Source organism: Leptonychotes weddellii, chromosome 6 (genome assembly GCF_054177405.1).
Source record: "Leptonychotes weddellii isolate Sample4059 chromosome 6, ASM5417740v2, whole genome shotgun sequence".
NCBI classification, from domain to species: Eukaryota; Metazoa; Chordata; class Mammalia; order Carnivora; family Phocidae; genus Leptonychotes; species Leptonychotes weddellii.
Window position 1 is genome coordinate 92,251,611 of NC_138374.1, and position 14,682 is coordinate 92,266,292.

General features: G+C 48.1%; 1 protein-coding gene across 1 annotated transcript in view; it reads right to left on the reverse strand.

Annotated features, from left to right (window-relative positions):
• The window catches only part of TNR (tenascin R), a 399,529-nt gene that overhangs the window by 56,045 nt on the left and 328,802 nt on the right, over positions 1–14,682 (reverse strand). The window contains exons 8-9 of the mRNA XM_081824643.1: positions 11,180–11,449; positions 4,020–4,205 (exon numbers count right to left, since the gene is read on the reverse strand). Of these exons, the coding sequence (XP_081680769.1) occupies positions 4,020–4,205; positions 11,180–11,449 (456 nt within the window). The remainder of the gene's footprint in view (positions 1–4,019; positions 4,206–11,179; positions 11,450–14,682) is intronic.

The following is a 14,682-nucleotide window of genomic DNA, read 5'->3' on the forward strand; positions in this document are numbered from 1 at the left end:
TGCTGGTATATGCAGATATGTGTGACTTCATTTCATCCTCCCAACAACCCTGGGAGAAAGACACCATGTCCTTTGGACCAGGAAATGGGAGCATGGGACGTTGAAGAAATTTGCCTCAAACGCACATATCCCAAGTTGGTGTCAAACCCGAGTGGGCAACTTCAGAAGCCATGCTCTGAATGAGCACTTCTCACCCACTAATGGGCATCTAAATCCCCCGGGGGTCTTCTAGAATGCAGGCTCTGATTGGGAAGATCTGGGGGGGAGAGGGTAAACCCCCTCCCCGTGATGCCTTGCTGCTGGTGCCCACACCCCCCTGTGAGAGGCACATTCCCTGCTCTGTGCCACACCCATTACAGGAAGTCCTAACCCAGCCATTAGTTCACAGACCTCCTCCTCCTCCTCTTCCTCTTCCTCCTCCTTATCATCACCATCATCAGCCACATATGGAGCTTGCTATGTGAGAAGCACTACTTTACTCTTGTTAAACACATGATCTCATTAAAGCCTCATCAGCCTCATGATGACACTATGAGCTCAGTGGTATTATTCCCATTTTACAGAAGACAAAACAGAGGCTTAGAAAGGTTAAGTTGGGGGCGCCTGGGTGGCTCAGTTGGTTGAGCGACTGCCTTCGGCTCGGGTCATGATCCTGGAGTCCCGGGATCGAGTCCCGCATCGGGCTCCCTGCTCAGCGGGGAGTCTGCTTCTCCCTCTGACCCTCCCCCCTCTCATGTGCTCTCTCTCTCATTCTCTCTCTCTCAAATAAATAAATAAAATCTTTAAAAAAAAAAAAAAGAAAGGTTAAGTTGGTTATCCCAAATCACACAGGAAGTGGCTGTGCCTGGATGCAGGGTCAAAGTCCTGGCTCTTAACAAGTTCCACAGAACAAAGCATTCAAATAAAACAGGCAAGACACAAAGGGACCCTATGCTAGGAGTCTCAGTTACTATTATTTTTCTTTCTCTTTTTAAAAACACTGAGATAAAAATAGACATAAAACATTAGTCTCAGGTGTACAACATAACAATTCAATATTAGTATATGAAATGGTCACCAAAATAAGTCTAGTTAACATCCATCACCACATAGAGTTCTAATATTTTCTTTTGATGGGAATTTTTAAGATTTACTTTCTTAGCAGTTTTCATATACACAGTCGAGTATTAACTGGTCTCCACGCTGTACACTACATCCCCATGACTTATTTAATAACTGGAAGTTTGTGCCTCTGACCGCCTTCACCCACTTTGCCCACCTCCCCCCCATCCCCTACCCCTGACAACCCCCAATCTGTTCTCTGTATCTGTGGGTTCCCCAGTTGTTCTTGACTGGGAGATAGGAAAGGTTCAGATGGGGAGACTGGGAGGTTTCTACATTCTCTTTCTGGCCAGGGACGAAGTGCTACAGGTGAGCCTGAAATGCCCTTCCCACCCGGTGGCCAGGGCCTTGCTTTATACATGCAAACAAATGACTTCTTTGGAGCCAGAAAAAAAAAAAAACACATAACACAACACAGGCCTCGGAGGCTGAAAAACTCTCCTCTTTAGGGTGCAAGTTGGGGAGTGAGGGAAAGAACACAAGTTATCTAGAGCTGGGATCAAACGTCTCCCTCCTTTTGCCTTCCCTCCTGCATGGTCGGTTCTTCTCTTCCCCCAGACACCACAGCAAGAGAGCCAAGAACCCTTGTAATTCACATCTCAGCAAGTACAAACACACTTGATTTCCTTACTTGCCTATAATTCCTTCTTAAATCACATAAAGCTATTTGCCTTTATAAATCTCCCCAGCAGTGAGCTCCCCAGGATAATTATGTGTAATATATATTTATAGTTTTATTTCACAAGCCTGACTCTGACCAAAAAATTGACCTAGTTAAGCCCACTCCTCAGTAATAATTTTTCCATTCCGTGTAAGTCTACAGCATTTATGTCTTGACTGTCCTTTGCATTTCAGTTCTTTAGTACCAGCAGCCATGCAATGGGAGGCTTTTGGCAAGTCTCCAAAGAGCTGCCTTTGAGCCACAGCTGTGCCCCTTGCTGGCTTTGTGAGCTTGGGCAAGTTTCCAAACTCTCTGAGCCTCGATTTCCTCATCCATAAAATGGGAATGGTAACATCTGTCATGAGGTTATTGTGAAGATTACGTTAGGGTGCCTGGAATAAGGCAGATGATGAATGAAAGTAGAATCTTCTTTGCCAGCCGTGGGAAATAATAACGAGGATGTGTCTGGATTCTTCTCTATACCACTCATGATTTTATGGCATATCCTCCCTCTGAACAACTAGCCATCATTTTTGTAAATTGCTAATTGCCAAATCAGCCTACGGCTCTAGGTGGGGATGGGTTGCACTTAGACTCAGTTCCCTCCTGCATCATTTCAATTTTTTGTTGTTGTTGTTTAGCTTAATCTTTGTGAATGTCTCCATCTCTCTGTAGAGGGCTTTACGCCAGCTGGTGTGTTCCTGCTATGTTTAATTCACCCCCATTAACCTGCTTGGTCAGCATATCTTTCCATCTCCTTGCTGGGCTTCTAGGAGTGCATCTGTCTGGAAAAAGCATTTATTATATTACTTTAACTGGCCTCATTTTGCAAGGCGATCTGGGAGGAAAGCAACTTTGATGATACTGCCCTTGTTTACTGTGTGCACTCTGTGCTATGTGTCTCTCGTCCACTAAGATGGTAAATGCTTTTGCAGGAAGCCAAGACACAAGTTAAACAGTGTCTCTGTGAGCACACTCGCGGCCCCTGGGCAGCTGCTTTGCACTGTCTCCTTCACCTGGAAACCATGACCCACATTTCAGTGAAGTCCAGCAGGCAGGTTTTCCTGGATGGGCGTGTGTTCTAAGGGCCGGGGAGGAGCATTGGCTGGGGCCCACATCCGCATGGTGACAGAGAGTGCTCCCCAGCCATGTGGCATGGTGACCTAAGGTCTTGACTTCGTCTGTGCATCACCACTCACTCTTTGATTCCAGCAGAGCCACCTGACCTATCTCTGCCCGTGACCTTGCCCCGCTCCCCCCGCTCTCCACGCAGCAGCTGCATACATGGATCATTATATCACCTTCCTTAAAATCCCTCAATGACTCCCCATTGCCCTCCAGAATAAACTCAAACTCTTTATGGGTGTATAGGCATGAGCAAGTTCTCACCCTATCTTGTAGTCTATGCCCCCATAGTGAATGTTTGCACTTTCTTTCATCCATCCCTCCAACCATCCATCCATCCATCCATCACTTATCTAGGACTTAGTGTTAAACACTTCTCTGGACACTGGGGAGACAATAATGAGCAAAACTAAATATGGTCCCATTCACAGAGCTTTAGATCTAGGGTGGACACTGACAATGGAATAATCATACCCACAAGCGTACAGTGATAACTTGAGTGGCGCTGTGAGGACAGTGGTCACCAGAGAGATGAGGCAGCAGGACAGGATGACCTGACCTCACCTGGGGACTGCACAGGCTCCCCAGGAAGTGACAAGTGAACCAGGGAAGCAGGCATAACTCAGTGAAGGGGGTGGTTGGATAGCCCGACAGGCAGCAGGAACGGCGTGCGCCAAGCCCCATGACAGCAGGGAAAAGGTGTTTGAGGAACTGTCCGATGCAGACCTGTGGTCCCGGAGCAGGGGGAGCACCAGGGGATGCGGGAGGGAGGGGAGACCAGGGGATGCAGCCGCACTAGGGTTGGGGGTTATCTCAGGAGCAATGGGAAATCCCTGCAATGTGTGCAGAATGGGACAGCATCATTGAAGAGATCACTGAGGGTGTGAAGAGGACATTGTGGGGGTTAGGAGAGAATATTGGGAGGCTTTTTGCAGTGGTGAAGATGAGACTTAGTAGTAGTTTAGGCCAGGTGACAGCAGACAATGGAGAGCAGTAGACATGTGACAGGTACTTGAGAGATTGAATGAGTGGGATCTGGCGATGGCTGGATGGGGGTTGGGTGGACTGGGGAGAGAGCTGTGAGAATGTGGACTCGGGAGCCGACATGCCCCTGGAGCCAGGGTGTACTCACCTGTGAGGGTGGCTCTGGTGGTTGGACCGATGCTCTTGGGGACCAGCAGCTCGTGGTACTGCTCACCCGCCAGGGTGCTATACACAACCTTGTACTCCTGGACCTCTGCTTCGCTGTTGTCCCACTCAAGGTCAAGGCTGGTTGCTGTGTACGAGCCCACCCGCAGGTTCTTGGGGGCGTCAATCTCTAAAAAGAGTTAGTCATCACCAAAATCACATGGGATAATGTGCATTTGTCGTGTGCCTTGAAGTTTAACAAGCTTTGGGTTGAGAGCCCACATCTCCTGACCCTCTGCCTCCTGTTTTGACTGAACCCCAGGGCTGCCCTTGAGCTTTTGCTCTGCCAGATCCATTGGTGGTTTGGAGACTTTTTCGTGGGAGTTAGTTATCAACACGCTTTACACTTGCTCCATTTCCATTCAGGGAATGTTCTAGAATATTTCCTGAATGGATGTGGGGGTATCCCAGAAATTTAAAAATGAGCCAGTTATCGTAAGCTTGAAACTAAGTAAGGGAAACCCCAGCAAGAAAAAAAATCAGAGATAGCTTCTAAGTGATTATGGTGGAATACGGTAATATCAAATTTGGCCACCAGGCTAAAAGAAGACAGTTGATTGCAAGATTCTGAAGTATCAGCTGTCTTCCCCTGGATTTACCTGCATAGACACTGTGGCAAGGTTTGTAGGAAATTAAGTAAACACATAGGGGATGTGATGTAGTGGGAAGAATATGGGCTTTGGAATCGGGTCTCAGGCTGAGCCCTAGCTCTGTCTCTTATTGTAATGGGACCATGATCAAGTTTTTGGTCAAGTGAGGTGTCACTGGGCCTTGATGGCCACATCTGTAAAATGGCTTAGTAATAGTGACATTTCAGGTTATTGTACAGATAGGACAATGCATGTGAAGTGTGTGGCGTGATGCCTGGTGCATAAACAGAGGCCCAGCCTTGGGAGGACTCCCTGTTGCTTCTGAAGCTCATCCTGAGTTCCAACAACATGGCACCCCCTAATGCTTGCTCTCTGAAGCTCCAGAGATTCCTGTGCAAAGGAGAGACCACCAGCACGAGGTCTCTCCCATGATCCAGAGGGGCTGATTCTCTCTCCCTGGACTGGTCATATCCTCAGGCTTCTTTTGGCAGAAACAACACAAATAACTCGCAGGGGAAGAAGATGCAGCCATGAAAAACTGCTACTTAAAGAGTTTTTAATAAGTTTTGTCTTTGGGACTTGAATTTAACTTTGACGGGGACCAGCCATTTGTTCTGAGAAAACCTCCAGGAGACTTCTAATTTGCAAATGCCAGGCAAGTATACACCAATTGTTCTTGGGGAAGATGGGAACACTGTGAATCAATCTGAGTGCAACTGCTTCAGAGTGAGAAGTGTTCTGTTTAGTGATGCAAATTAGGTGAATCTTTTAGCAGATTTATGTCTCTGCAGCTTATTTTTCTGACAAATGTTTCTTTACTCAGTGTGGATTTAGCGTGCCGATTCTGTGCTTTCTGGACATGCTGTGTGGATGGAGAGAGGAGTCAAATGGAGAGAGGAGCTTGGATACAGGGGCAGGTGGGAAGAATGGGCTTGAGCTGGACCCTATGCCGCTCAATCTCATGCAGGAGCAGAGGCTGGGATAAGGTACCTGACCCGGTGTGGGGTGTGTGGCCTGAATGGAATTAGAGTAAAAAAGAAGTTAGGGTTAGCGTTTAGGTTGACTCTTGTACCCACCTACTGCTCTTCACAGCTAAAAATTCCAGACTTTGGAAACTATGGTTTTTGTTTTCTAGAGTTTTTTGGCCTTAGGACCTGTGCACTGTGGATAGGGGCCAGTGTTGTCTCTGAAGGGACCAGACACTTTCCAGGTCCATGATGCCAAAAGAGGTCAATGCTGGGAATGAGGGCTTGGAAATGTTAGAGTAAGCAGTTAGTTAGGTTCTTACAGGATCCCTGGAGGCCAGCAAAGGGGAAGTCATGACCAATTACATGAAAGTGAGAAGTCTGACCTGACCTGGCAGCACCGGAGAACAAAACCACAAGAAACTGGATCAAACCAGACAGGCCCAAGATGGCTGACAAAGTAGGCCAAAGTTCACATTATTCCTTTATTAGACTACATTACTAAATCTCCTCCCTAAGGGTGCTGTGACAGGAAACCACCCTGCTTCCAAGAAATCCCTGCCCCCAGTAATGAATATTCCACTTCCTTGTTAACAACTGTCAATAAAACATGGAGACCCAAACCCCAGTGGACACGGCTCTCCCTCAAGCTTGCCTGCTCTCAAGTCTCCAGAGTGTACTTTTGCTTTAATCAACTTTCCTGCTTGTACTGCTCATTGCTGTGTTGTGTCTGTCCTTGAATTCTTTCTCATGGTTACACCAAGAGCCTCCAGTGACATCTTTCGGACAGGCTGGGTCACAGCCTCAGGGCCTGAGGTCTCCCCAGTCCACCTGGCAACAGGGAGAGGTCTTAGGAATGGGGTGGAGTGAAATGGTTTGCTCCCCTGGGTCTCTCTCTCTCTCTTTTTTAAAGATTTATTTATTTTAGAAAGAGAGCAGGAGCAGTGGGGGGTGGGGGGGGCAGAGGCAGAGGGAGAAAGATTCCTCAAGCAGACTCCCCACTGAGCATGGAGCCTGACGTGGGGCTTGATCCCAGGACCCTGAGATCATGACCGGGCCGAAATCAAGAGTCTAATGTTTCACTAAGCCACTCAGGCCCCTCCCCTGGGTCTTGAAGCCTGACCTCTAGGAGGGATGACTCAAGGTCACCCCTCCCTGTAGATAGGAGCTGGTCTGGTCTCTGTAACTCGTCAGCAAGCCAGGGGAAGACAAAGACCGATGTCCAGGGGGGCCCTGTGGAGGCGCTTGGGGCTGTGGATTCTGGTAATAGCCACATCTAGTCTCCAAAACATAAATTAGACCAAGCATTTCTCCTGCTTAAAATTTGCCTGTTGCTTTCTTTTTTTTTTTTTTTAAAGATTTTATTTATTTATTTGAGAGAGAGAGAATGAGAGACAGAGAGCACGAGAGGGAAGAGGGTCAGAAGGAGAAGCAGACCCCCCGCCGAGCAGGGAGCCCGATGCAGGACTCGATCCCGGGACTCCAGGATCATGACCTGAGCCGAAGGCAGTCGCTTAACCAACTGAGCCACCCAGGCGCCCCATGCCTGTTGCTTTCTATTATAAACTCCCGATCGTCCCCTGCACGGCTCTCTGCTTCTCAGACATTGTCTCACAAGACTTCTACCCTAATTCACTGTGCTCCAGTTGTACTGCCTTTTTTCTACTCCTGAAACACATCAAACTTACTCCCACCTCAGGGCCTTTGCACTGGCTGCTGCTTTTGCTGGCAGGCTCTTCCCTGGATCCTCACATGGCTTAGGTCACTTAGGTGTTGGTTAAAACTTCACTTCCTCAGTGAGGTGTTTCCGAATGATTCAATCCCATGCGGCGTTTCCTCCCCAGCATCCCTTTCACTTCTGAGCATAGCGCTCAGGATGGAAGGATCCTGTGTGTTTCTTTGCTTCTTCTCCCACTGGAATGTAACTCACAGGGACTAGACTCTTGTCTATCTTGTTTATTCTGGAGCCTCAGTGCCTAGAACAGTGCTTGGCACCTGCTGGGTGTTCAGTACGCACATGCGAAGTGCCTTGATGAAAATTGTCAGTTTTCGGTCTTGTCTGCCACCTCAAAGACTTTAGAAAAGTCTCGTTCAATATTTTGGCTGGGGGGGCTATGAGGATGCCTGGGGCGAGGTGGTGGTTCACTGGCAATCTTAGGCACTCCTTGGCTTATAGAAGAAGCACCCCAATCTCTGCTTTTTATCTTCACATGGCGTTCTCCCTGTGTACCTGCCTCTGTGTCCGAATTTCCCCTTGTTATAAGGACACACAGTCATTTTGAATTAGGGCCCACCCTAATGACCTCTTTAATTTGGTCATCTGCAAAGACCTTGTTTCCAAATAAGGTCATATCTACAGGGACTGAGGGTTAAGACTCCAGCATTTTTTTAGGGGACACATTTCAACTCATAACAGCATTCGAGAGAGGTCTGGGGCATTCAGGTTAGAGCAGGAGCCTCTGCTTTGGCCGAATGCTCCGGAGGCCAAGTTTGGTGCCCTGAGGGATGTGCTCAGAGAGAAGGCCTCCAATGGAGAGAAGAGTCCCAGGACTGCCTTCATGAAGGTTACTGAAGTCAGAGCCACCCGAGGGAAGGGAGGTTTTCGAGATTGACCTCCCGGGTTCCTTGGGCTGGCTTCTCTCTAACTGCCGGCCTGTCTCACCACTGTGCTCCCATCAGGGTGCTTTCCTTTTTGGGAGCAGCTCCAAGACCCAGGTAAATATCCCACTCACCATGCAGGGAACAAATCTCTGCTTTAATTGCCAGGGCAATGAGTGCGCTCCTAGTGTCGAAGACATCACCTGGAAAAGCACTTTGGCTAATTTGAATTTAAGTGGAGTTCTGAAATGACTGAGGGCCCTACCGCGAGGGTCCGGGCCCCTCCACCCTCATTCGGCTGGCAGCCCCCCCCCCCACCAGCTCCTCTGCAAAGCTCCTGGCGTCTCCCCGCCCCCGCGCCCCTCCCCCGCTGAGCAGAGGGGAGCAGGTTGGAGGTGCGGACCAGGAGGCAGCCTCCTAACAGCTGCCGATCTGCCAGGCTACCGGAAACAGAATCACTCAGCAGTGAGCTGAAACTCAGGGGGAGCTCGGAGGAGGCAGAATGTAATTGTCTTGATTGGAATTTTCCTGGGCCACCAGCCAATCCTGCTTCCATCTTGTCGACCTAAACATCAAGAATTTGCCTTTCATCATGCTGCACGAGAGCGCTCTTCTCCTTTTCTGCCTCTTCAAACTCCTTATCTGAGCAAAGCACAAAGAAACCTCTTTTCAAACAAAAACTGTCTTGAAATTCAGAACAAAATGCAGGACTTGTGGTCCCCAGGAGATCCCACCACCTGAGTGAGTTGGGTGGTGTTGCAGGGTGTGAGGGGTGGCGGGGGGAATGGCTGACCTGAACTCTCCACAAAGGGACATCGTGTCAGGTCATGCTCAGCCCCGAGCAATGTGGATTAAGTGGAGGAGAAGAAGGAAAGAGAAATGGGCAGAATTTAGTTCCTTTTTTTTTTTTTCTTCAGATGCATAGTCAGTCACTGGTGATCATAAGATGTGTTCAGTAAACAATCTGACCCGCGATCCCCTGGGTAGGGTGGCGTCTGGCACAGGACCTGGGAGAGAACCTCTCTCTTCAAATCAAACCCTGCCGTCAGGGTCCAGACTTGCTGCCTTTTAGCAGGGAAGCTTTTTCCACTCTCGATTTGTCTTTCTGTGCAGAGGGAGCCCCATTATAAGACTCTGGCCTTTTCCTTACACTGTGGAAGGTGGACTTCCCTCAGTGGTGAGTTTTGTAGCAGGACCTAGGCACTTAGTTCTGCTCTTCTGTTCCCCTCTCTCATGGGAGCCAGCTCTCCCCAGGCATCAGGCCTCTGTGTGTTCCTCCATGGTGTAAATCCTAACCTGAGTAGTCCCCTAACTTCTGCTGCATGGCAAGACTGGCCCATATCCACAGGGGCCATCACCTTGCAAGCCCATCTGGCACTAACACTAAGCTACAGGCTCCAATCCAGGGGATATTTTGGCTTCCATCTGTCTTATTCTTTGCCTTCTTTGTCCATTGATTTTAAACACAGGTGGAAGATAATGGTGCTGTTGATGGAACCACCCCTCAGCCCCTCAGCTGGTTTATCCCATCCCGTAACAGCTCTTGGGCCACACCACAAGTAGGATGCTTGAATTAACGATTCTCCTACTTTACCCCCTCAGAAGATGCTGGTTCTCAGATCCTACAGATGCTAGCAGTTTCCCTTGATCTCTGCACAACTTGGAGTTGGCAGAGACATTCCTTGCTGTGTGACCTCTCCAGGGTAGAGAAACCAAGACTGAGAATCTGGGTCAGGTGGAGACTCACTATCTGATTCCAGCCCCTGTTGACCCAGTGAGAGTGCTGGGAAGCCTGTGTTGGGATGGTGCCCCCATCTGGCCAGCCTGACAGGCTCCGAGAAAGTCAGGGAGCAGGTCACCGTGAGGTCCGGCCTTTCTTGACTGTGGGGGAAGCTCTTTCCAAGTTCTAACAGCCTTGGGAAGGGGGATGAGTGGTCATCACAGTGAGGCAGGTGGGACTTATCCTGCCTACCGTCTGTGGGAGCAGGCCTCCCATGAGCCTTCTTGCTAGTGTTTGCAAAGGGCAGAGTGAGTCACAGAGTCTCAGGCAGAAGGCCTGCTGCCAGCCGCACAATGTGGGCCTCGCACAACTCCTTGGGGCGCCACCATGCTGTGTAATCATTATGAATTTATAGAATTATTACAAGTGCCAGCAAATAGCAGTAAAGCACCTCGAGGGAGAGCACCTTTCCTGAACTCTCACAAAATTGCCACTTGGGCTGGCAATATGGACGTGTAAATGCCTTCAAGACGAACTTTTAATTTTACCAAGGAGACACCTGAGAGCTGTGGAGAAGAGCCTTAGATCAGGTGACAGATCTGGCTGGTAGCAGAGGCAGGATGGGCACCAAGTCCTATAACTTGGGTCTGTGATAAGGTGGGCATCCAAGCAATGTCACCTGTGCCCCCTCGACACCCCTCTTTTATTTTTTATTTTTATTTTTTTATATTTTTTAATTGTTATGTTAATCCCCATACATTACATCATTAGTTTTAGATGTAGTGTTCCATGATTGTTTGTGCGTTACACCCAGTGCTCCATGCAGAACGTGCCCTCCTCAATACCCATCACCAGGCTAACCCATCCTCCCACCCCCCTCCCCTCTAGAACCCTGTTTGTTTTTCAGAGTCCATCCTCTCTCATGGTTCGTCTACCCCTCCGATTTCCCCCCCTTCATTCTTCCCCTCCTGCTACCTTCTTCTTTTTTTTTTCTTAACATATATTGCATTATTTGTTTCAGAGGTACAGATCTGAGATTCACCAGTCTTGCGCAATTCACAGCGCTTACCAGAGCACATACCTTCCCCAGTGTCTGTCACCCTCACCCCATCCCTCCCACCCCACCCACCACTCCAGCAACCCTCAGTTCCTCGACACCCCTCTTGATGTGACATGGCACCCACTGGCTCAACCCTCTCTCCCCCTGGTGCCCCCCACCACCCCTGCCTACCTGTTGTGAACTGGGTGGTCGTGGACTGGCTCTCATTGGTCCCGCGGACGGCGCTGACCCACACCTCGTAGCGGGAGCCGGGCCGCAGGGCCTGCACTGAATATTGGCTCAGGGGAGGCTGTAGCCGGAAAGTGGTCTTCCCGCCTTCCCCGCCCACCAAGCCATACTTCAGGAGAATGAAATCGACTTTGGCTCGAGGTGGGGTCCACTCCACGAAGGCCACAGTGTCCGAGACATCTCGAACCAGGATCTGCGTGGGCCCATCAATGACTGAATAAAAAGGATCAAGTAGAAAAAAAGAGTTTGAGAAATGGGTGTTTGAAATCAACTCTCTTCTCTCCTCCTTAGGTTAACTTGGTCAGTCAAAGAGAGGATGGGTATTATTATCCCAATTTACAGATGGGGAAAATGAGACACAGTAAGACAAAATCGCTTTCCTGAGGACACACAGTTTGGCAACAGGGGAAGCGACATTAGAAGTCGGTTCCCCTGCATCTTGCTCTCAGCAGGCTCTGGTGTTTCAGCCCCGGCATTCTCCATTTGGGCAGGGGAAGAGCACCCACTGGCTTGAGAGGCCAGCAGGGCTTCTGTCTGGAGGTAATGGGCCAGAGAACTGTGAGATGTGCTTCTGGTGTGTGTGCTCTGCTCTTCTCTCACCTTCTCTGAGCCCTGATGAAAGACCTACAAGATTATCAGCCCCATGTAAACATCTCAGAATTCCAACTCGGTTGCCAAAGAGGGCATCGTGAATGTCCAAAAGATGTCCCTGCTCAGCCACACCTACAACTCAGTCAGTCCAGCTGCTAAGAGTACCACAACCCAGCAGATATTTGCATTGCAGACGTAAACATGCCTTCTGGGGAAACTTGCTCTTCTGGGAAAAAAAAAAAAAAGGACCTTAGTTTAGGAAGAGCATCTTGTGGGCTATTTTGTCGCACCTGTTCTTGCACATTCCTGACCTAGAGGGGCACTGTGTGTCCCTCCTGAGCCTTTGGCCTCTGCCACTGAGTGGCTGAGGGGAACATCATTGTGGGGTGGCATGACATAGAAAAGCTGAGTGGTGTCCCAGGGGGCCCGGCATCTATCGTTCCAGCACCCACTTGGTTCATAGTGAATTAGACAATGGTGAGGTTGGGGAAGGGGAGAGAATATAGAATGGAAATAGAAAAAGAAAGAACTTCGTGAGGAGAATAGAAAATGCTGTCCTCAACTCCTCATGGTAGGTCTGCACAGCCAATGTGTCCTTTCTGAATTACTCATTACCTTCTAAAAGAGTAGGCCCAGCTTCCATGTTTGCATTTATAATATGATTATGCCTCTCTGGCTAGAGCTGATTAATATTAATATTAATGTTCTTCAGGGATTTGGAATTGGAACCAGAGGCTCAGGTTCTCTGGTTAGATGGTTTGGGACCATGTAGAGCCAGGGCTGGTATGAGACCATTTTCTACCATATTCACACATAAATAGAAAACATCTGATCTGAAGAGAGAGAAAACAGGTGGGAGAGGAGTGAAGAAGGGAGAGGGTGATTTATCATAAATACATATTGGTCTTGGTCCCTTCCTGACACAAACCTCCTAAAACCTTTGGAGTTTCCTAAGTGATGAGAGTACTAATGTCTTTTGTGATGTTAATGAGGTGAGGAGAGGGGCTGGTTGCCAGGGGTGTGAGCCATGTGATTAGAGGGCTGGAGCTTTCAGTCCCGCTTCTGACCTCTGGGCAAGATCAATCCTGCCTGTAATGAAGCCTCTGTAAAAACCCAGAAGGACTGGGTTCAGAGAGCTTCCAGGTTTGGGAACCAGAACGCTTCCACGTGCCACCATGATGGGCCCCCAAACTCCATAGAGACAGCAGCTCCTTTGTTCAGGGCTTTGCCCAATGTGTGTCTTCATCTGGTTGTTGATTAGTATCCTTTAATATCCTTTGTAGTAAATCAGTAATCTTGTGAGCAAATGGATTTCCTGAGTTCTGGGAACATCTCTAACAAATTAATCAAACCTGAAGAGGGGGTGGTGGGAACCTCTGATTTATAGCCATTTGGACAGAAACACAGGTAATGACCTGGATATGCAATTGGCATCTGAAGTGGAGGGCAGTCTTGTGGGACTGAGCCCTCAACCTGTGGAATCTGTTCCTGTCTCTGGGTAGATAGTGTCAGAATTGAGTGGAATTGTAGGATACCCAGCTGGAGTCCAGAGAAATGCTTTGGGGGGGACCTCCCTCTTCAACACACACACACACACACACACACATATACTGGAATTGGGTGCAGAATTTTAGGAACACATATACATAGAGAAGGAGAAATGAGTGACTCTGTGGAGCTTCTAGAAAGACAGAGAGAGTAACCTGAACCTGGCTTTCCATTCTTCAGTTTTTTGTGACATCAGGATACATTCTGGTCCTAGGGTTTCAGGAGACACTCTATGTCCTTCCAGTAAATTCTCTTTTTTGCTTTAGCTAAAGAAAATTTTTCTTCCTTGTTACTAGAGAGTCTTGACTAAGACTTGTTTTTTAAACCAATCCACTCTGGACCACCTCCTACTGTCTCCAAAATGGAGCATCTTCTGCAGGATGAACTCAGTCTGACTTTGAGCTTCTCAGTCTTTCAGAGTTGGGCCTTTTCCTGGGCACCCCACCCTCTTTCTGGGTCTAGTCCAGTTTCGTTCTTTATTAAGCAGCTTAGGATTTTTGGCTTAGTACCAGCCAAAATGAAAATCACCAGGCCATTTTGGTGCCACCTGGTTTGGAGTTAAAATGAAGTTCTGTTTTTCATATTTGGGGTAATAGTATGATTTAACGGAACACATCCAGATGTTTTCAGCATGCTGAATTTAATGGCTTTCAGTAACTTGGGCCTTTTAAATTTAATTTAATTTAATAACAAAATGGGAGAAGTGGTCTTCTAGCTGCTATATAAGCATAAAGTCTGAAACATAGACACTCAGTACATGGGTGTGGAGTAAATGAAATGAATGAATATCCACTGTATCCATGAGAAAGAAGGGGAAGCATTTCAAAGAATTCAAGCTTCTTGAGAAAAAAAAAGTTGTCACAGAAACTCAAATGACATTGGAAGGCTTTTGTCCTTTAACTCTTTAAATCCCCAAGACCCTAATCATAATGGATTGTCCATATTAGAATATAATCATGCAGCATAGAGGGCCCTAGTTGCAGGAGGTCTAGTACTTTGCATTCCCTAAAGGCCTGCCTGGAAGAAGCCAGTCTGAGTGCCTTTGAGGACTCAGAGCTTCGCAGGAGGGGGTTGGTGTCTGTCAGACCTCAGCAGAAGGAAATAATTAACCAATCATTTCCTGAAAACAGCAGACAGGGTTGGGAGACAACCTTCTTTTCTGTAGCCACCCTTGGATTCTGCCCTTCTGTTGGCCACTCAGTAGTGGTGTCCCCATTCTAGTCAAGTTGGTATCAGCTTGTTTTCAATTTAGGTCCTAATTTCTAAACAAACACAAGTTCTACTCAGAAAGTCAAATGGAATAAATA